Below are 26069 nucleotides of genomic sequence, written 5' to 3'. Positions count from 1 at the left end.
CACTTGTAAAAACAGACTATGTAGTCAAATTACAGATACGTCACATAGTTGGGCCTGCAGTTATAATTTGAGGTAAGTTGATTCCTGAACAGGCTTTAAAATGTGACCTATCATACTATTCCCAAGGACCCTGGCTTTATATTACCTTATCTTAAAGCCAGAGTTCCCTGATGTCACATTTTGTATTTTTTTTAAGTTTATTAATTATTTTAGTCAACAGAATAACAGAAACATCCCTAATTGGATTCTGGAAATGAAGCAGGAAATAAATTTGACCCAAAGAGAAAAAATAAATTATCCCCTAAGGAAATTTTTTTGAATGTGACCTTGCAGAACCAAATACATATTTATAAATATGTAATATTAAGTAATTAAATCTAGATACACGAGCAGTCATTTAGCATTGATAATTACATTATTTTCAGGAGATATTATCAAATATGGTCCTAGATTTCTCTCGATTTCATATAAGCAGTGTTTTCAGTTAAAATCTCAAAGGATACACATATTTTTCAAAACACAGCTGCACTGCTATCATCATACCAGAACAATTAATATTCTCTTTTATTCAAGGCTTTAGATGTGAGTTTATTCCTTACCCTCCCATCATGACACACAAAATTGCCCAGATAAATGAATAACCTCTGGCTTTATCTCATTGTGCTTTTTTAAATTAATTAATAATACCTTGCAGAACTAGTATAGATTTGAATATCTGAACTTATGTGCCAAGAGCTGCCTTTGCTCTTAAAATAACTACCTGGGAAACTGTATTATTTAGGATCTACCAAATATCTAGACCCCATAAAACAATTTTTTTTACTAAATAAACTTCCTTAAAGCACATGTAGGTGGTAAGTATCAAAACTATTAGAAATGTTTCAAATGCCACTGGACGACAGAACCATTCAGTTAATCAAATATTAAAACCATTAAGTTGAACTGGCTTTTAGAATCACACACTCAAAAAAAACCAGTCTGCTATGTCATAGTTATTTCATAAACTCCGTTCCCTTCAAGTGCTTTGGCAGCTGACAGTCGTATCACATTATTAATTCCTGGCAGCCTTTCTCACTGTGATCTTCGTTTGTAACGGATAACTGGATTTTCAGGGGTGTGAATCATAGTTGTATAATTCACAGCGGGAAAATATCCATCAATGAGATCAAATTCATATAAATGAAGGGGGGTAGACCAAATTGTCTTAATCTAAACATAAGCAAAATTTCCCCCAATACAACGATGACGCCCAGCTCCAAATGGTACATAGGCAAACTTCTTTCCTGATGCTGGGTTATCTCCTAAGTAGCGATCGGGATTAAAGTTCAGACGTTCTACCCATGAATCTTTAACTCTTTGATTGATAGTAGGAGAAACACACACCTGATGTCCTGGAGGGATGGTATATCCTGCCACAGTCTGAGGAGTCTTGACCATTCTCATCATGGTCATTATAGGGGATCTGAGTCTTAATGTTTCTTTTATACAGCGATCAAGTAAATTTAGATCCTTGAGCTGGTCGTAAGCTAAAGGAGGCAGATCCTCTCCACAGACTGTTTGCTGTTCTAAATAACATTTTTCTTGAAGTGTTTTGTCTCTGGCCAAAAAGAAGCCCATGCAGGCACTAGTAGTTGAGGATGTATGCTGCCCTGCCAAGAGCAGTCCGATAAGCATCCCTGCTACTTCATCATCTGACTAAGGACGTCCATTCTTGTATGTAGAATCTAGTAAAGTTTGCAGAATGTCATCAACTTTTTCTTCAGACTGTCTGCGTTTCTGGATTGCTTTATAGAAAATATTCTTGATCTCTCAATGAGCTCTGTCCGAAGTGTCTGAAACTAGGCAAAGGCAGCCAACCTGGTAACAGCCAGGCCGCATGGCTAAAACCTCCATCCAAATCTGCATACAGCTGTGCCACCTTCTTATTGAGTTGACTTCTGATTTCCTTTCCATGTAAACAATGGCTGTTAAAATTATGAGCTCAGAAAGAGCTTCAAATAAATTTTTTTCCCCCACTTTCTCCCCAACTTTGAAAGTATTCCTTTGTTTTGGGCGGCACCTGTGGCTCAAGTGGTAGGGCGCCGGTCCCATATGCTGGAGGTGGCGGGTTCAAACCCAGCCCCGGCCAAAAACCAAAAAAATAAAATAAAATAAAATTAAAAAAAAAAAAAGTTAAAAAAAAATGTATTCCTTTGTTTCTTTTTCAATTATAGAAACATGCTGCCTAAAGTGGGCTATGTTAAGGCCACTTTTTAACATTTTCTTCTGTTCCAAGAAAACTGGATTAGGCACATCATATGCAACTCCCTTTCCAAACACAGGTATTGTCAGACAACTGTAGACATCTTCTGCATTCAGGTCTTTCATTTTTACTATTAAAAAGCAGTGTAGCAGCATCACTCCCCAGAAGGTAAGTAAACGTCTTCCCTACCATGGTGAAACTAAATACCGGTTCATACTTCTCATATGCATTTTCTAGAAATTCAATTGAACTTTTCCCAAATGCTATGGCATGCCCAAGGAATGGAACTGGAGAGAAAATGTATGGTGGACTTTTCGCCCCAGCCGGCAGCTGGACTAGGTGGACTAAGTGGCCGACAGCGAGGCAGAGCAGGTAGACCAGGCCCAGGGTGAAGACGCAGGCGAGCAGCAGCATGGACAGAGGTTGCCGCCTGTCACCTTCTCCATCGCTTGTCCCAGCACGGACCTCCCGCCTGCAGTAAGCCCAGCAACACCATCTCGGCCGCTACTGCCGTTTCACTCCCCTGGAGACACTGGAGGTCGAGGTCGTCACAGCTCCTCCAAATCCATGGACAGAGAAGCTGGCAGATGGGCGTCCAAAGGCGGCCCCGGCCCCCAGGTCTCCTCCTAAACCCAGTCACCTGCCCCCACCCCTGGCATAGTTTTAGCTCTTATATTTTGGTCTTTGATCCATTTGAGTTAATTTTTATTTATGGTGTTAGGGTAAGGGTATAATGGTCCAACTTCATTCTTTTACATACATATCCAATTTTTCCAGCATCTTCTGTTGAAAAGACTGTCCTTTCCCTGCTGAATGGTCTTGACACCCTTATCAAAAATCATTTCACCGGGCGGCGCCTGTGGCTCAAGGAGTAGGGCGCCGGTCCCATATGCCGGAGGTGGTGGGTTCAAACCCAGCCCCGGCCAAAAAAATCACAAAAAAAAAAAAAAAAAAAAAATCATTTCACCATCTATGTGAGTGTTTATTTCTGGGCTCTCTAATCTATTCCACTGGTCTACACATCTGTCTTTATGCCAGTGTCACAGTTTGGACCATATGGTTAACTTTGAAATAAGGTAGTTTGAGTCTTCCAACTTTTACTTGATTGTTTTTAAAGCAAATTTCCCGTTTAAATTTCCTAATAAATAAATACCAAACTAGGTTATATCTAACCTTTGTTGGCAGAATTCTACAGTTAAGAGAGTAGCCCCCCAAAAGTTTTGATAGTGAGATACATGGTCCCTCTTATCAAAAGCTTATATCTCTGATTAACACTTGAAATAGTGGGGAGTTTGGGGGAGCCAGAAGTATATGCCCAATTCATGTCCAAGCATGAAACACATTCTGAAGGCCAAGTAAAACACTGGGCAATTAACTCTCTTGAGTCTGCCAGCTGGCAGACTGTTCAAAAGTCTACTGCAGAGTCTAAATGTGAACAATAAAATATTTTATATAGGAAAAATACAAGTTATATGTTCTAAACAGCTTCCGTGGCTTAATTTGTGTGTATGTGACTGAGTGTGTAGATGTGTTAGGATAATGATCTGTGACATATATGTCCATCCTACTTAGCCAAGAGGGTAGAAGGCCATAAACAAGCACAAGGATTCCGGAGTCGAGCTCACTGGATTCAAATTCCAGTTTTGTTGCAGGGTGTGTGACTTTGGTCAGGACACTAAACTCTCTAGGTCTGAATTTCTCCTTCTAAGGGATGGTAATAATAATAATAATGCCTTGTAATGTTATAAGGACCAAACGAGATACTAGGATAAAAATTCATAGTATTAACAGCTCCTGGCATTCAGTAAAGTCAGTGTTCAGATAAAAAAATACCAATTTTTTTGTCTGAAGGATTTTTGGAGGCAATCAGATAAAAAAGGATAAAATAAATATCTGAGAATCAAAATAAAGGTGGAAAAAGGAGTAGAAAAATAGAGTCAAGGGTAAGATCAGCACATCTATATATACTTGACATTGAATCAACTCTTAGTTCCTCATGGCTGAAACAAAACAAAACAAAACCAGAAAACATACTAAGCGGTTCCTAGAAGCAATACTATGCCATCTCCAATCGATTTTTCACTTGCCATGCTGTTACAGATTAAACCACTACTATCTGCCATGCTGTTACAGATTAAACCACTACTATCTGCTTTCTGTGGCCTGATTCTGATTCTTTAATCAGAATCATGGCTACACAGGGAAGAAACTAGCATATTCTTTTTTCTATAAATTATTTTGATAGGTGACAATCTAAGGATAGTGGGATAAGGAATAAATGGTGAATCTCAAGTTTTAAAAAGTTTCCAGAAGCTCCATATTTCCACTTAAAAATATAATCATTATGGTTATAATTTTGATTGACACTTGCTGCAGTCTATTAAGGATTTTAAACCAATTTATTGAGCACAAAAAAAAAATCTCAAACCCACCTGAAAAATAACTTAATGCACATACTTTGTTAACTTGAGATAAAATAAATTCATGTACGTAATTTTTTTTTTTTTTTTAGACAGAGTCTCAACTATGTTACCCTAGGTAGAGTGCTGTGGTGTCACAGCTCACAGCAACCTCAGTCTTGAGTGTAAGCAATTCTCTTGCCTCAGCCTCCCAAGTAGTTGGGACTACGGGCGCCCAACATAATACCCAGCTATTTTGTTTCTGTTGCACTTGTCACTGTTGCTTAGCTGGCCCGGGCTGGGTTCGAACCCGCCGGTCTTGGTGTGTGTGGCTGGCACTATAACCACTGTGCTATGGGCACCGAGCCATCATGTCCATAATTTGATGGGGTTGATCGTAGGAGGAAATTTGACTACTCTTTTGATCTTGGGAAGCCTAATCTCTAAATGGTATCAATGAATTTGGTGACAAACCTATGAGAAGGGAAAGGGAGGACCAGATAAGAGTGATGGGAATTTGATGTCATGGGAAATGTTGCTACTGCACATTCTTCTTCATATCTATCAAAGTAAGTAAGTTTACCGGTTTTACATTCCGTGCAGATGAACTTTCCATCAGGGACTGAGGTCAATCCCAGGCATTCCAGGTGAAAGTGTTTGCAGCACTCTCCCTCACAAGGAGTCAGAGAGTCACCAGAGCTTTCACAGATCTGTAATATGGCAAAAAGCAGTGGTTCTCAAACAAACATTAGAATCACATGGAGGACTCGTTTAAAACAGATTCCTGGGTCCCTCACCCAAAGGTTCTAATTCAGTAGGTCTGGGGTGGGGCTTAAGAAATTGCATTTCTCACAATATCCTGAAGATGCTGCTGTTGCTGGTCCTTGGCCTTCACTTTGAGAACCAATGGACTAGATAATTACAGTATTTCCAGACCCAGTATGGTAAAAAGTTTAAAAGTCATCCTTGATTTTTTTTTTTTTTTGAGACAAAGTCTCAAGCTGTTGCCCTGGGTAGAGTACCGTGGTGTCACAGCTCACAGCAACCTCTAACTCTTGGGCTTAAGTGACTCTCTTGCCCCAGCCTCCCAAGTAGCTGGGACTATAGGCGCTGGCCATTTTTGTTGTTGTTGTCACTGTTTTTTTTTTTTTTTTGAGACAGAGTCTTGCTATGTCACCCTAGGTAGAGTGCCGTGCTGTCACAGCTCACAGCAACCTCAAACTCTTGGGCTTAAGCGATTTTCTTGCCTCAGCCTCCCAAGTAGCTGGGACTGTAGGTGTCTGCCACAACACCTGGCCATTTTCCCATTGCAGCTTGGCAGGGGCCAAGTTTGAACCTGTCACCCTTGGTATATCAGGCCAGCGCCCTATCCACTGAGCCACAGGCGTCGGCCCAAAAAACATATTTTAAAAGTCAAAATAAATTCAAATTTAAGAAAATTCTTGAAATCAGTTGTCATTCATCACTTCCAAATGAACAAAAGTTTATCACAACCAAGACAGGCACCCGCATGTAAGGAAAGAGCCAGAAAGAGCTCTGAGAGCTGTAGCTTTAAAGTTGTATCAAAATTCAGAAACATACTACTTTCCTTAACAGGAGTTAAGTCTGTCATTGGCAGGATACGTCACAGCAACTGCGTTAAGCCACAGGGTCAACTGTCAGCTGCCTACCTGGCACACGGTATCCTTCTTACTCATGCCAACGCCTCTTCTTGACAAACTTGAATCCATGGACTGCACATCAGAAACATCTGCATCTGCAGTAGCTGAAGGGCTGTCTACTTGCTTTCCAAAGCCTACCTACACAGAAAACATAGCACATTTTTAAGAAAAACAAAACAAAAATTCCCTAAATGTCAGATGCTATGAAAATGCTCGTAAGATGTGTTCAAATACATCTTGGCACAACTTCATTTTTTTCCTCTCTTTCTTTCTAAAACCCATGGATACCATATCTCTGCTGTTTGGGGAGAAACTGTGGTTAAAATTAAAAACAAACTATACTTCTGTTATGTAACAGAACAACAAAATTAAGACACTCGTAAGTGATAAAATAACCAAAGCGATTTTGGTATCCTATGAGAATTCAAAAAATTTTCCCAGTGTTCCCAAATAAGTCAGGCAAAAGCATTATGTGACTTTAGTCTACAAAGCAACAGAGAGCACTGCAGGCGGAGCTGGGACATACATACCTGCAGATCACTCAGTCCTCTAGAATCGGAGTCAGACGTATCTCTGTATGCTGAACTAGTCATTTCTACATCAGTTGAGGCGCGACTTCTTTTCTTTAGAGGTTTACAGGAATCTGAAATCTCGCTGGCACCTTAATATAATACACTGAAATTAATCCTAATATAGTGCTTAAGGTTGTTTTAATTTCTTTTGTGGGAGAATATTTTCTTTCCCCAAACTCATCTTTGTGTGAAAAAAGCACAGCTCTCTTTGTAACACTGAAGTCACGAGTTAAAACTTGCTTAAGTTTCTGACCTTCCTGGTAATGAGTGATTTAATTTACAACCAGTCTATCAAAACATTTAATTCAGTTCTCCTGTTCTAAAGCTACTTTCAGTCAACAGAGCCCAAGTTCCAACCTAAAAACCAATTCTGTCAGAACTGTAGGATAGCTGGTAGATTTGGAGCAATTCAAAGAACCATTCAATTTGGTGGGGGAAGACATAAAACCCAACACACTGTGTAGCTTACAAATATGGTCGCAGAGACAGCTCCATCTTGTTTTTATTAGGGATGTGACAAATCTTTGATTTGTATTCGATTCGTACACGGATAGTGCCATTTTCCCCTGAATTTTGCAATTTAGTTGAATACTGACTCCCAAATAACTTTTGGATGTTCATAATTGTTGCATTTATTGTGACCATTAACAAGTGCTGCAGCACAGCTATATGTGCCGTGCCTTCTGGGAGGCGCACTGTGAGGGCTGTAAATGGAGTGTCCAAGGGCAGCCAGACCACGAAGAGCTGGACGGGAGACCTCTACATGGAAGTTTTGCGGGAAGGAATAAGCATGGAAAAAAAAAAGGCAGAGAGGAGTGTGGAATTTTTTTTTTTAAACTGTGTGTAATACAAATCCAGCCAAAACAATAGTGCAAAAAGTTACAAAGCGACAATCTCTTGGGCTAATGCAGTACAGGCTATACAGAAACAGCCACGATGAAATGTGTAGATCAGGCCCGGTGAAAACCAAGGAACCAAGGAGACGGTTAATATTTCAACCCACGGTTTGTGTTTTGGATTTTGCCCCCCAAATTTCCACACAACAAACAGACATCTAGATCAGCCCAGCGAGCTATGGTGGAAGTGTGCAGTCCAGAAGAGACCACAGAGAGACAAGTCTCCTGAGGCCAGGCGGTCCACAACAGGCTGAGTGAGAGCAGCACTTGGTCCACAGCCACGGTCTGTGGTAGAGGATGTGGGCCTCGGGAGGCTGCTCGCATTACTGGAACCTCATTCTCACATCCCATTCTACAAGTTTTCACTGAATGTTTCCTGACATCTCTAAGTGAGGGGTGCCTGCCCATGTTAATGCTGATTTAAAAACACAAGTACACAAATCTATCTCCTTCATTGCTGGTGTATGGACCCAGGACACCACCACAAAGTATTTCCTTGGCCTAAAAGATCACTGGATTAACAAAGAGTTTAACAGAGGAACAGCAGTGCTGTACTGAGAGGCTTTCGAAGGGAAACACAGGTACTGCCATATCCGATGAGTTTCTGAAAACGCTAGAAAAATGACAGACTGTCAAGGACAGCTGTCATACTGTTCTCCATGATAACGGCACTAATATTTTTAAAAAAGAGCTTTTAATGATTGTAATGTATACAGTTGGGCTGTTTGGCAAAACCCTGCAGGATATGCATTAATGATGCTTTATTTAAAAACAAAAAACAGTCCATGTTGAAATTGATTAATGTAAGTTAAACGGTGGTTTTTAGGCTGGACCCAGGATTTAAGTTGTACCCATCCAGCTCAGAAAAAAAAAAAAAAAAAAAAAATCATTTGAATGTTAAAGCAATTGTTCAGAGTCTTGAAGAAGAAACCAGGCAGGAAAATGCCAATAATGATGACTGGCAAAATCAAAATCGAAAACAAAGAAACTGTTTATCAAGCCGCCGACAAAGAAATCTTGCATGGAGACTACAAGTCTGGAGTTTCTGGGATGAAATTGTACAGGAATCTCAGTCCACAGTTTCCTCAATCGCTGCGGAGACGGAGCTGTCACTGAATCTGACAGAGCCCTGCACTCCCCGGTCCGCCGACCCTGTGGAATGGTGGAAACACAACGCAATCAGGCCTCCTAATCTCGCAGCCATCGCGATGCCTTTTCTTGGAGCTCCGCCAAGCAGTGTTCCCTCCTCCGAGAGGCTGTTCAGTTCTGCTGAGGATCTCCACGGAGACCATCGCTGCAGACTTCTCCCCGAGAATGCAGAGAGGCTGGTGTTTTATTTTATTTTTTTAAATAATGCAATTTGCCCAGAGTAAACTACAGGTATAAATACAGTTTGATCTCATCAAAAACACACAAATCATACTATGGAGTTTGTACTGTAGTCAAATTGCACACAAAAAATACAGATAAAGTTTAAGGTTTCTTAAACTTTTTGCATATCTCAAATAGATTTGCATAAGGTCATCTAATAGTGGCCATAAATATGCTATGAATCATTTTAATTTACAAAAAGATTTTACAGCACTGTAAAAATGAATGTGGCAAGATTTTTTTCAATCAGGTTGTCCTGTCTGATTTGTCATTGTCCATGTTTGACAAACATTAATAGCTACTATTCGGTATTCAGTCGAATACCAAAAAAAGTGGATTCGTCACATCCCTAGTTTATAAGCCAGTGAACCCCCAGAATCTTATGGAGAAAGTTGGAAATAGTATGAAGTCTACGTGGTGTTCTCCAATTTACCAAAACAAATAAGACTTTTCACGTGGAGTTACAGAATAAGATCAACTCTAAAAGTCTCTCTCTCTCTCTCTCTCACACACAACACACACACACGTACACACACACACACACACCGGGGGATACTGCAATTTCACACTGAAGAGCAACAACAATGATTTACAGAGACAAACAATACATGAAATACAAATAAGTTGAACTCTTAAAAATTAATTTTAATCAAAGAAATGCAAAGCAACAGTATAATATTAACTCACCTTTCTGTAATCCAGTCTTCAATGTAGCCTGAGGAACCATTTCAACCTGTTTGGACAGAAAAACACAGCATTAAAAGGAAAATTATTTTCACTTTTAATTATTGATAGAGGGAGAAAAAAAATGCTTTCATCAATCTAAGTAATGATGAGTGATTAATGTATCTGAAATCTGAACTCAAGTCCCATCTTCTGGGTAAAGTTCTCTGTCTCAAGGTCAGGGAGGATGTAAATCCTAGGTACCTGTGCTGAATACCAAGTGACAACACACAGCCACATGCTCTCTTGCAAAAACTTTTCCCACCATTCCCTTGGTATACGAAGAGAACAAGAATACTTTCCTCAGTGTCTGGGAGGCAGGAGAGGGGTTGTTTCTGCAACCAGCCCCAATGTTGCTATAAACCCCTCCCGCCCCAAAGACATTAGGTAAATGTTTACTTACTATGATACTCAGGTTAATGTAACTCACGCCACTTTAAGACCCTTCCGCGCCTGCACTCACAGCTAAGTTGCTGGGAATCAGGACCCTCTCTGTAGAGAGTGCTACAGGGCTCCATACAGCTGCAAGCTCAACACTTTTGCTGCTAGTACAAACTTAAGGAAATAAGTTTGTGATATTGCAAAAGCACTTTCTTGAGTGTCTTATGAACAGTGTCTTGATCCTACATTAGGAGAGCGAGACCACAAGTTATTCTGCCAATGTATATGTAAAACACGTGGTAATCTGAGGATTGAACCATTGGAATCAGAGAAAGGATGCTGTTTGGAGGAGTACCTGTTTAAGCTATGGATTGAATTCATGGGTTTTTTTAATATGTGGTGAAATATGCATGTTGAAACACATTTTGTAAATATTTAAGGATTGTTCTAAGCTTTTTAAAAAAATTTTTTTATTTTTTTACAACAGGTTAAAAAAACATACAACAGAAACGCTTTTATAAGATACAATTAGTAATACAAATATAAAATCTTCTAAACAATCACTGGCATTATTCTACTACTAGCTATGACACAGTGGCATTAACAATTTGACCCTTTTTTTGTACTTATTCTGCTTATTAATTTTAAACTGACTAGTCACAGACTGAATTTGGGAACCAGCTGGCAAAATCACAACTTCATTTTGATAATGAATATTGTAGATGTGCAAGAGCTTAGAAAGATTTTTTGGAATATAATTTCCTAAGTATGAAAGTTAATATGATAAATGAATGACAAATTAGTATATTACTTAAATTTTAGTTAAATATTCTGGAAAAAATTGTCTTACATGCTTGGCAATACCACAGAGCAACCACAAAGTTAGATTTTAAATTTGGAAGTTTAAAATTATTAAGGAAATATTTTAAATGGAAAATTCCACATTCTTCCATATTAAATGATTTTAAAAATATAAAATTTATTGGAATTAATTCCATCTAGAATTTGTTTCATAGCAAGTATGTGGGCTATAAAAATGGATATTCCTTCACTTTAAAATAATTGAGAATCTGATCGTGAGTTTAATTTAAAGGAGAATGGTTTCTAAAAGTTTCTCTGAAAAAGTAATTTAACATGTATACTACTACACTGGTTACACTGGATTAAGAGAGTTCAGTCAAAATGCACCCCTACCTTTCTACTTAAATATTGTTTCTCTGACAACCTGATAGCAGGTGAGTGTCATTCCACTGGGAAAATAACATTCCAAAAAATCTGTGATATTAACAGAAAAACCAGATCATCTATGATTACCTGCTTCTTAAATATGAGAATATAAGTTAAATTAACTTGATTGGTTTAAAAAATAAAAACAATATATACCAGCAGCTTAAACCAAAATCAAAATTAAAAAAAAAGGAAGTCAATGATGGTTCCAAATAAAAATCACAAAACCATGAAATCATTTTGCTTATAACAGAAATTTCAAAATAAATGTGAAGGATTTTTTTAAAAAGTCTTGCACCACTGGCTTCCCATCTCCTGAAGCCTGACTATTTTCTGCGAAAAAAATGCTTGAAGCAGAATCACCAGTATGGCTCTACCAGAATTGGGCACTGTAACCCTCCAGAACAGAAGCATAAGATAGTCCAAAAAGGAAAACCAGTGTAGGGGAAAGTTTCTCATTCTTTTGAAATACCAATAAAGCCACAGCATTCACAAATGCAATGTTTAACTCTCTACATGTAGGAAGCCAACCTGCTCCTTTTTGATCTTCTTCTTGGGCACGGCCTCAGTGGATTTCTCTGACTCAGAGCGAGTTCTAATTGATCTTCTCTGTTGCTTCTTTTCTACTGAGCCTAAGAGATGATTTAAATAAACAAACAAACAAAAATTTGTTTACAGACACCCTGACATTTGTGTAATTAAGATTTGAATAAATTCTTTCCTTTTCTTATCCATTATTTCTGGAATTTTAATAGTGATTTGCTAGAAAGTATTAAATATTCGGGAGCACATAATTCTTCAACAGGTAAAACTGAAAGGCTGATGAGTTGAGATACAGAATACTAAAGTACACTAATAAAGGAGAATAGGGGAATAGGATTTTTATAAATATAAAGTCAAATCAAAATAAGAGAGACATAGTTTAGCTTTAAAAGCAGGTAAACCTATAATTTAGGAACATATAATTGAGGGGATAAAGGGACTGAAGGGAAGGGTAGAATGATTTCATTATCTAGTTGACATTAGGAATCACTTGTTCAAAATTCATCAGTATTTAACATTTTACGTTTTAACAAACGAGTTGAATTAAATTCTACATATAAAATGGTTTAACAGTGCTTGGTGCACTTACATAAGATTTGCTATTGTTATAAATAACCAAAGTAGGAAAAGCACAGAAATGTGACCAAAACCTAACCATTAATTTGACTATCAAAGGACTTCTTTTTTTTTTTTTTTTGGAAACATAGTCTCACTCTGTCACCCTAAGTAGAGTGCCATGGCGTCATAGCTCACAGCAACCTCAAACTCTTGGGCTCAAGTGATCCCCTTGCCTCAGCCTCCCTAGTAGCTGGGACTACAGGCACCTGCCACAATGCCCAGCTATTCTCTTAGAGACAGGGTTCTCTCTCTGGCTCAGGCTGGTCTTGAACTCATGGGCTCAGCCAGCCTCAGCCTCCCAAAGTGCTAGGATTACAGGTGTGAGCCACCAAGTCTGGCCAAAGGACTTCTTATACTTAAAAAAGAATTAGTTGCCTTGGTGCCCGTAGCACAGTGATTATAGTGCCAGCCACATACACTGGTGGGTTTGAACCCGGCTGAGCCAGCTAAAGCAACAATGACAACTGAAACAACAACAAAAAAACACCCAGGCGTTGTGGCAGGTGCCTGTAATCCCAGCTACTAAGGAAGCTGAGGCAAGAGAATAGCTTAAGCCCAAGAGTTGGAGGTTGCTGTGAGCAGTGATGTCTACCCAGGGTGACACAGTGAGACTCTGTCTCAAAAAAAAAAAAAAGAATCAGTCATGGAAAACTAACTGAAACAAATTATCAAGCTTCTTCATGTTAAATGGTAAAATAAGAAATTTTTAAGATTCCTACAGAATACATTCTTTAAAAGTAAACTGAAGGGCGGCGCCTGTGGCTCAGTGAGTGGGGTGCCGGCCCCATATGCCGAGGGTGGCGAGTTTGAGCCCAGCCCGGGCCAAACTACAACAACAACAAAAAATAGCTGTTTTTGTGGCGGGCGCCTGTAGTCCCAGCTGCTCGGGAGGCTGAGGCAAGAGAATCGCGTAAGCCCAAGAGTTAGAGGTTGCTGTGAGCCGTGTGAGTCATAGCACTCTACCCGAGGGCGGTACAGTGAGACTCTGTCTCTACAAAAAAAATAAATAAATAAAATAAAAGTAAACTGAAGAAAGCTCACATGGACCCCATTTTTGGAAGGATAAAACAAGGATTGAAGACCACAGCCTGAAGGAACACTAGGTCAGGGATGATTTCATTCTGGGGCCCTGAGAAGGAATGATGCCTTCAATGCAGCTGTCATCTATGGTTTCAGCGCTTAGACCATTCAAAGAGTCCTTCCTAAATAAGAGCCGCCTCTTGTTAACCACAGAAGAAGCTACTAAGACTGTTTAAAAGATCAGACAGAAGCTACTTCAATACAGCCTTCCTGTTTTCTGGTTTCATTGCTCTGGCTACTTGTTAATGGCTTTCCTCACCTTAGTTCAAAACCAAAACAAAGTAAGATTCCACTACTTTGTTTTAGAGAAAGAGCAGTTTGATAATCACGTATTGTTTTGGAGCTGTAGCTAATCAATTTATAACACAGAAGTCACAAATAAAGGCGTTGGCTCCTCCTTTTACTCACCCTTTTCCTGAAACTGATGAAAATTCTTACTAAGACAACAGCTATCCTACCCTCCTAGGCCAGCCTAAAGATCCCAGAGGCCTGTACTTCAGTATAATCATCAGTATTCACAGACTACCAGAAAAGACAAGAATGAAAAGGAGTTACTTAAAAATAAACAAAAAATCTTTACTTGTATTGAAGGTGACAACGTAATTGGACCGTGAAGTGCAGAGGAAATTTGATCCACTGTCTTACAGAGGATAGGGCAACATGACTTAAAATTATTCTAAAGGTTACCAAAGAACATACACATTCAAAACCACTAAAAGTATTATGTTGATCTTGTAAGAAAGAGAAAGTGAGCATTTCTAGAATTAGAAAACAGCTTAGAAATCCAGTGTGAATGCAAATATAATTCTTCAACCCACAGAAATGGGGTAGTGCCACATTTTATGTACCCCCTAAATCTACCAAGAAAAGGCTCAAGGTTTTTCCTTGAGCAGTTAACACTGGCTAAGATGATTATACAATTGATTTCTGAAGGGAGAACAAGTATCTTTCCTGACTTTTAAACTACTTTTGAAGATATTTTCTCAAAAAGCAAAATGGTTATTTTAAGACAAGATATACTTTTCACCAAAAGATGATAACCAAACTTAAACCAAGGTCAATCTTAATTTACAACCTTAGGTTGCCCTGCCTAAGGAAGAATCAGGCTGCTTTTTTCCAGATATCAAGAATTATAACCTTATAGTTAAAAAAAGAAGAAAATGAAAGTAAACATTCATAGTAGATCTTAAGTCTTACCATGAAAAGACCACATGAAAATACAATGTTCAGTAGCAAGGGGAAGAAAAATAACTAAGTTCCATCAAAAATAAAAGCATAGTATTTAAGATTAGTTTAATATTATATGAAAATTTTACTTTCTCCCTAGTTAGGAGAATGTACATTTTTAAATAAAGACCCTCCTAGTCTAGGTATTCACTTAAATTCAGAAAAATTACTAACAGTTTAGCGTAAAGAGAGATAACAACACTGATATACCTAACTATGAAAAGCTGAGGCCAAAAGCTTTGTTTGTTTTAGACAGAGTTTCACTGTGTTAGCCTCAGTAGAGTGCCCTGGCATCACAGCTCATAGCAACCTCAAACTCTTGGGCTTAAGCCAGTGTTTCTCAACCTGTGGGTCGTGACCCCTTTGGGGGTTGAACGACCCTTCCAACAGGGTTTGCCTAAGACCATCCTGCATATTCGATATTTACATTATGATTCATAACAGTAGCAAAATTATAATTGTGAAGTAGCAACGAAAATAATTTTATGGTTGCGGGTCACCACAACATGAGGAACTGTATTAAAGGGTCGTGGCATTAGGAAGGTTGAGAACCACTGGCTTAAGCGATTCTCTTGCCTTAGTCTCCCGAAAAGCTGGGACCACAGGCGTCCACCACCAATGCCTGGCTATTCAAAAGCTTGTTTTAATATTCAAAGAAGGGAACAGTATTTTCAATTATGGCTAATTAATGCAAAATCCAAGTTCATCTCTTCATTCCTTCAACTTTATAACTGCATGTTTTATGCAGTATTTTGAAATGATGTAAGCTGTGATTCTGGTCTGGACTCTGCTGCTCCTTTAATTCAGTTTCCTGCTGTTCCCTTTGCCCCAACCGATGTGTGCCCAGCTGTGCTGTTGCCGCCTCTTCCTGTCCTGCAGCCCCCATTGTTCATTTTGTTTTTAAGAAGGCTAGCCCAGGCGTGGTGCCCGTAGCTCAGTGGTTAAGGCGCCAGCCACATATACTGAGGCTGCTGGGTTTCGAGCCCAGCCTGGGCCTGCCAAACAATGACAATTTCAACAAAATAATAGCTTGGTATTGTGGCGGGCACCTGTAGTCTCAGCTACTTGGGAGGCTAAAGCAAGAGAACTGCTTAAGCTCAAGAGTTTGAGGTTGTTGTGAGCTGTGATGTCACAGCACTGTACTGAGGGTAACATAGTGAGACTTTGTCTCAAAAAAAAAAGGCGGAGGCGGCTAGCCCAAGTCTTTTCTAAGTAGTGACTGTTTCATTTTGCTTTTAGAGTAATTAAAATCTAGCTTAAATTTCCCTTACAATAATTTTTACTCCTCCTGCCACTTAAATAACACATTTGCCTGAGTTAGTACTGATTGAAAATTACTACATTAGGTATTTTTTTTTTTTTTAAGAGCTGGGTCTTGCTTTGTCCCCCAGGCAGGAGGGACAAAGAAACTTCTGACAGGTGATCCTCAAAGTTCTGACAAGTGATCCTCCCACCTTAGCCTCCCAAGTAGCTGGGACTACTGGCACCTGCTCAGGTCTTAAGACCTTGATCCATCCAGAAAACTATTTGGTCACTATGATATCGTAATGTAATAAAAAAATATATATACTTGTCTCTTTCCCTAAATCCTAGCTCAGAACACCTCAAAAAAGAAAAACCAAAACTCTTATAGTTTCCTGAGTGGGATGAATAGTAGGTGCATCTTTTGTTTTAATATTTGGTCTTTGACCCTGGTTCCTTGGAACTTTCTGGGTGTCTTTTGTTCTAATGTGGCAACTCTTAGATGGATGGAGGCCGCTCCCCAGAAAGACCCAGTCATGAACAGAAGCTTTCAGCTTCCATCCTCTGAGAAAAGGAGAGGGGATAGAGATTGAGTTAACTGATCATGCCTACATGACAAAGTCTTAACAAATATACCTAAACTATAGGGTTTGGAGAACTTTGGGATTACTGAACATGTGAAGGTGCCTGAGGGCAGTGTGCCCAGAGAGGGCACAAACCTCTGCAACCTTTTCCATACCTTGCCCTGTGCCTTTCTTCCATCTGTCTGTTCATTTGTATCCTTTGTCAAAAGTCCTTTATAATAAACTGGTTAATGCAAGCAAAGCATTTTCCTGAGTTCTGTGAATTGCTTTAGCAAATGATTTGAACCCAAGGAGGGGGTTGTGAGAATCTGCAATTTATAGCTGGTCAGTCAGAAGTTTTGAAGCTGAGACTCACAAGTGGCATCTCAAGTGCAGGTGGTCTTATAGGACTGAGCTTTTTGGGTTTTTTTTTTGAGACATGATCTCAGTTTGTCACCCTGGGTAGAGTGCTGGCATTATACCTTACAGTAACCTCAAACTCTTGGGCTCAAGGGATCCTCTTCCATCAGCCTCTCAAGTAGTTAGGACCACAGGTACCTGCCACAGCCTTAGCTGGTTTTATAGATTGTGTTTCACTCTTGCTTAGGCTGGTCTCTAACTCCTGAACTCAAAGCAATCTAACCAACTTGACCTCCTAGAGTGTTAGGATTACAGGTGTGAGCCACCGTGCCTGGCCTAGGATTGAGCTCTTAATCTGAAGGATCTGACTCTAACTCCAGGTAGACACTGTGAGAACGGAACTGAATCACAGAATACCCAGCTGATGTTGGAGAACTGGCCAGTGTAGGGGGAAAAAACCCCATGCCTCTGGGTCAAGAAGTGTGTTCAGTAGTGACAGTATAATAGGAAAAAAACGATTTGTCCTTTTTTCTATTACACGCTCATTTCTTAGATATTCAAAGAACATTTTACTTTTATTTATTTATTTATTTATTTGAAACAGTGTCTCACTATGTCAACCTGGGTAGAGTGCCATGGCATCACAGCTCACAGCAATCTCCAACTCTTGGGCTTAAGCAATTCTCTTGCCTCAGCCTCCCAAGTAGCTGGGACTACGGGTGATGCCACAACACCCAGCTACCTTTTGTTGCAGTTACCATTGTTGTTTAGCTGACCTGGGCCAGGTTCAAACCCACTAGCCTCAGTGTATGTGGCTGGTGCCATAATCACTGTGCTATGGGTACCAAGCCTCAAAAAATATTTTAAAAGAACATGAAACAATAAATAAATCTCTCCAATAATTCATACTTCCCTATTGAATAACTGCTTTTACAATTCAATTTTGAAAATATAATTTGCTTTTGATAACTGAATATTTCTTAGGCACACAGCTACCACATTACAGCAGAGCAAAACTATGACTTCTCAAAATACATCTATATACTCTTTATTCATACACACCTGTAGGACCAGATGTTGCCTCAGGAGATGACATATTCTGTGTTGGCTTTTCATTTCTCTGGTTTGGTGCAGAAATTATAAGTCTGTCTTGCCCCCTGACACTTATTTCTGTTTTGTTACCAATTCCCTTTAAAATAAGATAAAATAAAATATAGGTGATTATCAGGCAAATGGCATTATACATTATAGGCTTATAAAGATGGCTTAAAATGATCATAATTTGCTTAGATTTTGTGTGTGGTCTTTCATAACAGTTATTATCTTAGCCATTATCAGAACAACTGTATTAAGTCATCAAGATATGTTCTAAAATATACAATGAGAACATATGGGGAAAGAGACTATGTGTCTAAGACCAGGTGATGAACCTGTACTGCCCAATTTTCTACCAAAAACAAAGCATTTTCTGGTCTGAATACTTTCTTCCTTTACTCATATTACAGTCAGAGAACTCTAGTCATTTTTATTTGGTAAAGTACTGTATTACACAGACAAAAATGTCAAGATGTTTTAAGAGATAAGGATATCCTTAGACACAGAAATGTGTCACTCACGGTGAACAAAATGTGACCCAATAGAGTGATGTATAGCAGATAGAAGGCAGGTGTAATTTAGGTCTCCTTTTTTTTTTTTTTTTTTGTGGTTTTTGGCCGGGGCTGGGTTTGAACCCGCCACCTACGGCATATGGGACCTGCGCCCTACTCACTGAGCCACAGGCGCCACCCACAGGTCTCCTTTTAATTTAGGTTTTTTTTTTTGTAGAGGCAGAGTTTCACTTTATGGCCCTTGGTAGAGTGCCATGGCATCACACAGCTCACAGCAACCTCCAAGTCCTGGGCTTAAGCAATTCTCTTGCCTCAACCTCCCGAGTAGCTGGGACTACAGGCGCCCACCACAACACCCAGCTATTTTTTTGTTGCAGTTCGGCCGGGGCCGGGTTTGAACCCACCACCCTCGGTATATGGGGCCAGCGCCTTACCAACTGAGCCAGAGGCGCCGCCCTTAATTTAGGTATTTTTTAATGTAATGAAATTGAAGTAAAGGAGTGATTTACATAGTAAATTTAGATAGTAATTTACATAGTAAATTTAGCCTTACCAACTGAGCCAGAGGCGCCGCCCCTAATTTAGGTATTTTTTAATGTAATGAAATTGAAGTAAAGGAGTGATTTACATAGTAAATTTACATAGATTTATATAAACTTTTAACATCTTTTTTAATTTTTGGAAATAGAGTCTCACTCTATTGCCCTGGGTAGAGTGCCACGGCACCAGCCTAGCTCACAGCAACCTCAAATTCCTGGGTTCAAGTGATCCTCCTGCGTTAGCCTCCTGAGTAGCTGAGGCTACAGGCAGCCACCACATGCCCAGCTACTTTTTCTATTTTTTAGTAAAGACAGGGGCTCACTCTTGCTCAGGCTAGTCCTGAACTCCTGGCTTCAAGGGATCTTCCCAACTTGGCCTCCCAGAGTGCTAGGATTATAAGTGTGGGCCACCCTGCTGACTCAAAACCTCCTTTTTAACAGATAGTTTTTGTCTGAAATTCCTTTTACATGGTATTCTTTGGAGAGGCAGTGATAACGTCTGATTTGTGCATCTAGAAGGATATAAAACTAGCTTCAAGAATGAAGCCAATTGCATCCAAAAAGATGCAAACTATTCATTTGTTATTTAAAAGACAAGAAATAAAAAAAATAAATAAATAAAAAAGACAAGAAATAGTCATTTGCTATCATGAGAACCAAGTGAAGGATGCAACTTAAATTTTTCCAAGCAGCTTAGCCTTATGGAGGTCATCTGCACAGACTGGAAGAAGCAGGTTAATAGGGTACCCTTAACATTGCTCTTTAGAAAAATTTGTTACCAGTGAGGCATACCTATATTTAATTATTTTAATGAACATGTGATTATCTTAGGAAAAACTAAGCACTGAATTTTTTTTAAAGTATACATTTAAGAGACACAAGTAAATTGAAACCACAAACCCAAAACTGTGGTGTAGGTGGGGAGGATGGTGAAGAGTTGTATGGAACAAATACTACCAATGTTATATGAGAAAGTTTAAAAAAGTCTTAACCCTAAAGTATAAGTGCCCTAAATGGAGGCCCAGGGCAAAGCAATGGAGGCACTCAGCTTGTAGAGCCTGTTTCTACCCCACAACCAAACTAGTCTCACAGCTCATCGTTATTAAAAAAGTATGGGATTTATCTAGAATGCAGTTAGGTATCCCAAATCAACAGGCTTCTAATGAAATTGCTGGTGCAACCAAACAGGTCAGCAGGTACAATTATTGTAGTAGATTTTGTAAAAATGGTTAATTCAGATAGCTGACAAAAAAGTTTTTAATAAGAAGCACACTTTACAAATAAGAAAACACCACAAACTAGAAACAGGCAAAGTGCCCAGATTTTTTCCATGACTTTGGGGAGCTAAGCTCAATTCTGGCTGCACAGTGCAAGATTAATCTACTACAGATGGGAGTATTACAAAAGAGGAGAAAAACAACCTTTTGCTTGTCTTTTTCATCTACAGAGTAAACTGTATATTTCAAATGCAGTGGATACAAAGATATAAAAGGCATTTAAATTATGTCCTGTTGTTTTTTTAAATGCCAAGGGTGACTACTTTTGAAATACTATCCCCCAGGAAACCCCATGAAAAAAAGAGGATACCTTTGTTGAATAAACAAATTGATCGATGAATTTCCCATCCCCTGTAGCATTCTGAAGTGCAAACACTTGTTCAATTTTCACAACTGGAGACATGTTACACTTCTGTAAATCCAGGCTCCCCTTGTGCATAGTGATGGAAGCTGGTAGGGATTTCCTTGCTGCTGCTGTTTTCCAGGCAATTTTCACAGGAGGCGGCTCTTCCTCTTCCACACTGGTGTGCCTCCTCTGGCTATGCCTCCGAGGCTCAGTGCCTGATGGTGAGGAGGCCGTCTCCCCAGCCTCGGTCTGTTCTGGCTGAGTAGTCAGCACAGATCTTGGTTTTCGGGTTTTTTTAACTTCAGCTTTAGAGGCAACATTCTTTTTTGCTTGGGATAAAGCTTCTTCAGGCTGTTTATCAATATAGATAAAAGTATACTGTTCTACTCTTTCTTCTCGGGTCATTTTCAATGCTTTCTCAGCATGGGCAATGCCAATATCCCACTGAGCACGTTCTCTTTGAGGTCGAGGTTTACGAATCTTTAAAAAGATACAGAGATTATCAGACATGTTTTAATCTAGTAAGTACAATTAAACCAATATTTATTTCCCATATGAACCTGTTATTTTTTCAGGTATACATAAATATGTTTAGGTTCTTCGGTAGTAAGTAGAATGTTCTAACTCTATAATTTTGATTAATCTGTATTACTCTATCACATGACAGGAAGACATATGATCTTTTATAGATCCGTCCTTTGTGGATCACTCTGCTGGACAAGTCCCCCCAAGGAGGAAGTCATCCTTCTCAGAGCCTAAAAAATCTAGTGATAATGAAGGAAAAGAACAGAACAATTCTGAAAAATTATTATTTTTAGTGGCTAACAAAACACTAAAATTAAAATGATACCCCAAAGCTCCTATTTCTCCTCCCTACATGGATGGTCAGTCAGGGGTGCTACAGAGATCACAACAAAGCTAATGGGCAGAGAACCAACAATTGAAATTATTCTACTAGTTTGTACCATGATGCAAACAGGGACAGAATGTAGTGGAAGGGGACAGCTGCGAGGAACAAATGAAAACTGCCAAGACAAAGGACAGCAGGTATGTATGAGAAAAAAAACCCCAAATCACAGTCTCCATGGGTCTCTAGTATTAGAGTTGATCAGAAGGCTTTCTTTGTATTGGCAAGAGGTTAGGAAACTTTGAATAAAGGTGTGTGAGATGGTCAAAGTAATTAGGAATTACCCAGGTGATAAGACTGAGACAATCAGAAATAAGTTGATGAAACTATGGGACAATATATGTCAAATATGATAAATCTGTAAAATGTAAGTCTGATAAAATTATTCAAAATCTTGCAATAAAATTTATCCTGTGAGTGTAAAAATGTCGAATTTCTGAATCACAAGTGACTCACACTACAATTGGTTGAGTTTAAAATCTCAACCAGAGGCGGCGCCTGTGGCTCAGTCAGTAAGGCGCTGGCCCCATATACTGAGGGTGGCGGGTTCAAACCCGGCCCCGGCCAAACTGCAACCAAAAAATAGCCAGGCGTTGTGGCGGGCGCCTGTAGTCCCAGCTACTTGGGAGGCTGAGGCAAGAGAATCGCTTAAGCCCAGGAGTTGGAGGTTACTGTGAGCTGTGTGAGGCCACGGCACTCTACCCAGGGCCATAAAGTGAGACTCTGTCTCTACAAAAAAAAAATAAATAAATAAAATCTCAACCAGATTATCAAGAGTTCATGTCAAAATTCTAAAACATTTTTCACTATATCAAACATATTTCCCAATTCCATCACTGGCATGATCTTGGTTGAACCAGTCACTAGAGCTTTCTATGCCTTATTACTTCATCTGTAAAAAAAAAAAAAAAAAGGAATAACAGTATTTACTGTATACCTCATATAGGTTGTTAGGAAGAGTAAATGAATTAACATACCCAACATGTTTATTTAACACAATACCTGTTTCACAGTAGGTACTCACTGAATATTTTGAAAACTTTACTTTTATAAAATAATGTCACTAAAGAATAAAGAGAAATTATAGAAAGATGCTGAAATAGAAAAAAGACTAAAAATCTCTGGCAAAATCTATATTTCACTAGCATATAGTAGACATACACATTAATTCAATTCACAATAGAATCCAATAGTGTATTAAGAAAGTAATTAAAGTTTTTGACACTACTATATGTTGTTTATATGAATATAAAACATACGGATATATTTACAAATTTACTGATTACTTACCATTATGATTGAAACTGAGTTTAAAGGAGTTTTAAAAAGACAAATCATGCTAACCATTGTCTGAATTCAAGTATGAAAAATTCTTCTAAATTATTAAGTTTTTAAAAACTATATTAGATTAGTAATATTAATATGTTGTCAGTTACCTTTTGCTTCTCAGAGTGATTGCTGGCCTGTTTGGTAGCCTCCGCCAGTAATTCTTCATACTGTTTATGACCTTTATACTCCCGTACCCGCTTTTCATGAACCCAAGCCCTCTCAGGCTGGTTGCTAAAAAATTGAACATGATATTCCCGGGCACCTGCAGGTAAAAATTCTTATTAACCATTTTAGAACATAAGCATCCACATGCACTTCGCCAAAAGTGAGGACTTCACCCAGGTTCCTTAGTTTTACTCTCATTAAAACATGTATGTTTTAGGGTGGCGCCTGTGGCTCAGTTGGTAAGGCGCCGGCCCCATATACCAAGGGTGGCAGGTTCAAACCCGGCCCCGGCTGAACTGCAACCAAAAAAAAAAAAAAACATGTATGTTTTAGATTGTCCTAAAATATATTCCAGTACCTACCAATTACAGAACTAATGACCATTGTAAAAATCACCTGCAAGTGATCAAAATTAGTAACTTTTTTTTTTTTTTTTGAGACAGAGTCTTACTTTGTCTCCCACAGTAGCCCACCACCATGCCTGGCTATTTATTTATTTTTTTTTTTTTTTGCAGTTTTGGCCGGGGCTGGGTTTGAACCCGCCACCTCCGGCATATGGGGCCAGAGCCCTACTCCTTTGAGCCACAGGCACCACCCCTGGCTAATTTTTTTTTCATTGAATCATATCTGTATAGATTAATGCAATTATGGAGTACAATGTGCACCACCCGGCTATTTTTTAGAGATGAAGTCTTACTCTTGCTCAGGCTAGTCTCAAACTCCTGACCTTAAGCAATCCACCCACCTCAGCCTCCCAGAATGTTAGGATTACAGGTATGAGCCACTGTGCCTCGCCTAGATAGGTGGGCAGATTGAGCACAGGAGTTCAAGACCAGCCTGAGCAAGTTTGACACCCTGTCTCTGAAAATAGCTGGGCATTGTGGCGGGCACCTGTAGTCCCAGCTACTTGGGAGGCTGAGGCAAAAGGATCACTTGAGCCCAAGAGTTTGAGGTTGCTGTGAGCTATGATGTCATGATACTCTACTGAGGGCAACTAAGTGAGACTGTCTCAAAAAATAATAAAATAGGAGGGGAGACAAGATGGCGGACTGAAGCCAGCTTTCAACAAAGGCTCCCGTCCAGAAGGAGAGTTAAGGGACAGGAATTTAGTAAGTATCCTGGTGGACTTGAGCCTCACCAAGAGAGAAGGCTGAAGAACGCACATCAACACCGCTGAGGCAAGCTGTGATCACAAGGACGCAAACAAAAGCTGAGACTTCAAGCCAGAGTAGAAGTTGCAATAGGATCGAACAGAAACCAGCTGAAAACAAGACAGAACCACTTTGCTCCACCACACCAGACAGGGCCCCAGTCTCTCAGGCCACAACACTGTACGGGCCCTCGATAAAACCCCAGGGGAAAAACCAAAGGGAGTAAACCATGGGGCGGAATCAGCGGAAAAACTCTGGTAACATGAATAACCAGAATAGATCAACCCCCCCAAGAAAAGATACGGCAGATGTGATTGAAGATCCCATTCATAAACAACTGGCTGAGATGTCAGAAGTCGAATTCAGAATTTGGTTTGCAGACAAGATCAATAAAATGGAATTAGGAATTCGAGGAGAAATTCAAAAATTGTCTCAAGAATTTAACGAATTTAAAGACAAAACCACCAAAGACTTAGACACACTGAAACAAGAACTTACAGCCCTCAAAGATATGAAAAATACAGTAGAATCCCTCAGTAACAGAATGGAGCAAGCAGAAGAAAGGATTTCTGACATTGAAGATAAAGTCTTCGAACGCTCCCAATCTCTCAAAGAGGAAGAGAAATGGAGAGCAAAAACGGATCACTCACTCAGAGAACTCTCAGATAATTCGAAAAAAAAAACAACGTAAGGGTTATAGGAATTCCGGAGAACGATGAAGTGGCTGCCAAGGGCACAGAGGCCCTTCTACATGAAATTATGAAAGAAAATTTTCCAGACATGCCCAGAGAATCTGAAATTCAGATAGCAGACAGCTTCAGAACCCCAGCACGATTCAACCCCAATAAGCCATCTCCCAGACATATCATAATTAGCTTCATAAAGTTAACATGAAAGAGAAGATTCTCAAAGCAACCCGGCGAAAGAAAACTATAACGTACAAAGGTAAGAATATTAGAATAACTGCAGATCTCTCTGCTGAAACTTTTCAAGCAAGAAGAGGCTGGTCATCAACTTTTAATCTCCTAAAGCAAAAAAACTTTCAACCCAGGATCTTGTATCCAGCTAAACTGAGTTTCATCTATGATGGAGAAATTAAATACTTCAATGACATTCATATGTTGAAAAAATTTGCCATAAGTAAACCAGCTCTTCAGGATGTTCTCAGACCTATCCTCCACAATGACCAACCCAATCCTACACCACAAAAGTAAAATCACCCAGAAACTTCGGATCAAACTCCAACTTCCACACTGGCGAAAGGATTAAAAATGTCCACTGGACCTTTGAAAAACTCGACACCCAAAATTCCACCAGACTTATCAATACTCTCCATCAATGTGAATGGCTTAAACTGTCCTCTAAAGAGGCATAGGTTAGCTGACTGGATACAAAAACTCAAGCCAGATATTTGTTGCATACAAGAGTCACATCTCAACTTAAAAGACAAATACAGACTCAGGGTGAAAGGATGGTCATCCATATTTCAGGCAAATGGTAATCAGAAAAAAGCAGGTGTTGCAATTTTATTTGCAGATACAGTAGGCTTTAAACCATAAAAGTAAGGAAGGACAAGAATGGTCACTTCATATTTGTTAAGGGTAATACTCAATATGACGAGATCTCAATTATTAATATCTATG

At 39.3% G+C, this 26069-nt stretch overlaps 1 protein-coding gene and 1 pseudogene across 5 annotated transcripts in view; both read right to left on the bottom strand.

Moving 5' to 3' along the window:
- NSD3 (nuclear receptor binding SET domain protein 3) overlaps positions 1–26069 on the bottom strand; it is a 140859-nt gene that overhangs the window by 38816 nt on the left and 75974 nt on the right. For 4 of the 5 annotated variants that reach the window (XM_053578507.1, XM_053578508.1, XM_053578509.1 and 1 more), the window contains 8 exons: positions 23218–23372; positions 20839–21354; positions 18168–18294; positions 12004–12104; positions 9829–9874; positions 6833–6963; positions 6312–6440; positions 5225–5351 (listed from right to left, as the gene is read on the bottom strand). In XM_053578507.1, coding sequence (XP_053434482.1) covers positions 5225–5351; positions 6312–6440; positions 6833–6963; positions 9829–9874; positions 12004–12104; positions 18168–18294; positions 20839–21354; positions 23218–23372 — 1332 coding nt within the window. Of the gene's footprint in view, positions 1–5224; positions 5352–6311; positions 6441–6832; positions 6964–7688; positions 8923–9828; positions 9875–12003; positions 12105–18167; positions 18295–20838; positions 21355–23217; positions 23373–26069 lie in introns of those variants that run through there. The other variant, XM_053578510.1, reaches the window with a different exon arrangement.
- Positions 505–2790, bottom strand: LOC128576396 (lanosterol 14-alpha demethylase-like; annotated as a pseudogene).

This window comes from Nycticebus coucang, chromosome 24 (assembly GCF_027406575.1).
Source record: "Nycticebus coucang isolate mNycCou1 chromosome 24, mNycCou1.pri, whole genome shotgun sequence".
NCBI lineage: Eukaryota > Metazoa > Chordata > Mammalia > Primates > Lorisidae > Nycticebus > Nycticebus coucang.
The sequence above is the reverse complement of the archived record's forward strand: the minus strand, read 5'-3'. Positions and strand labels throughout refer to the sequence as shown.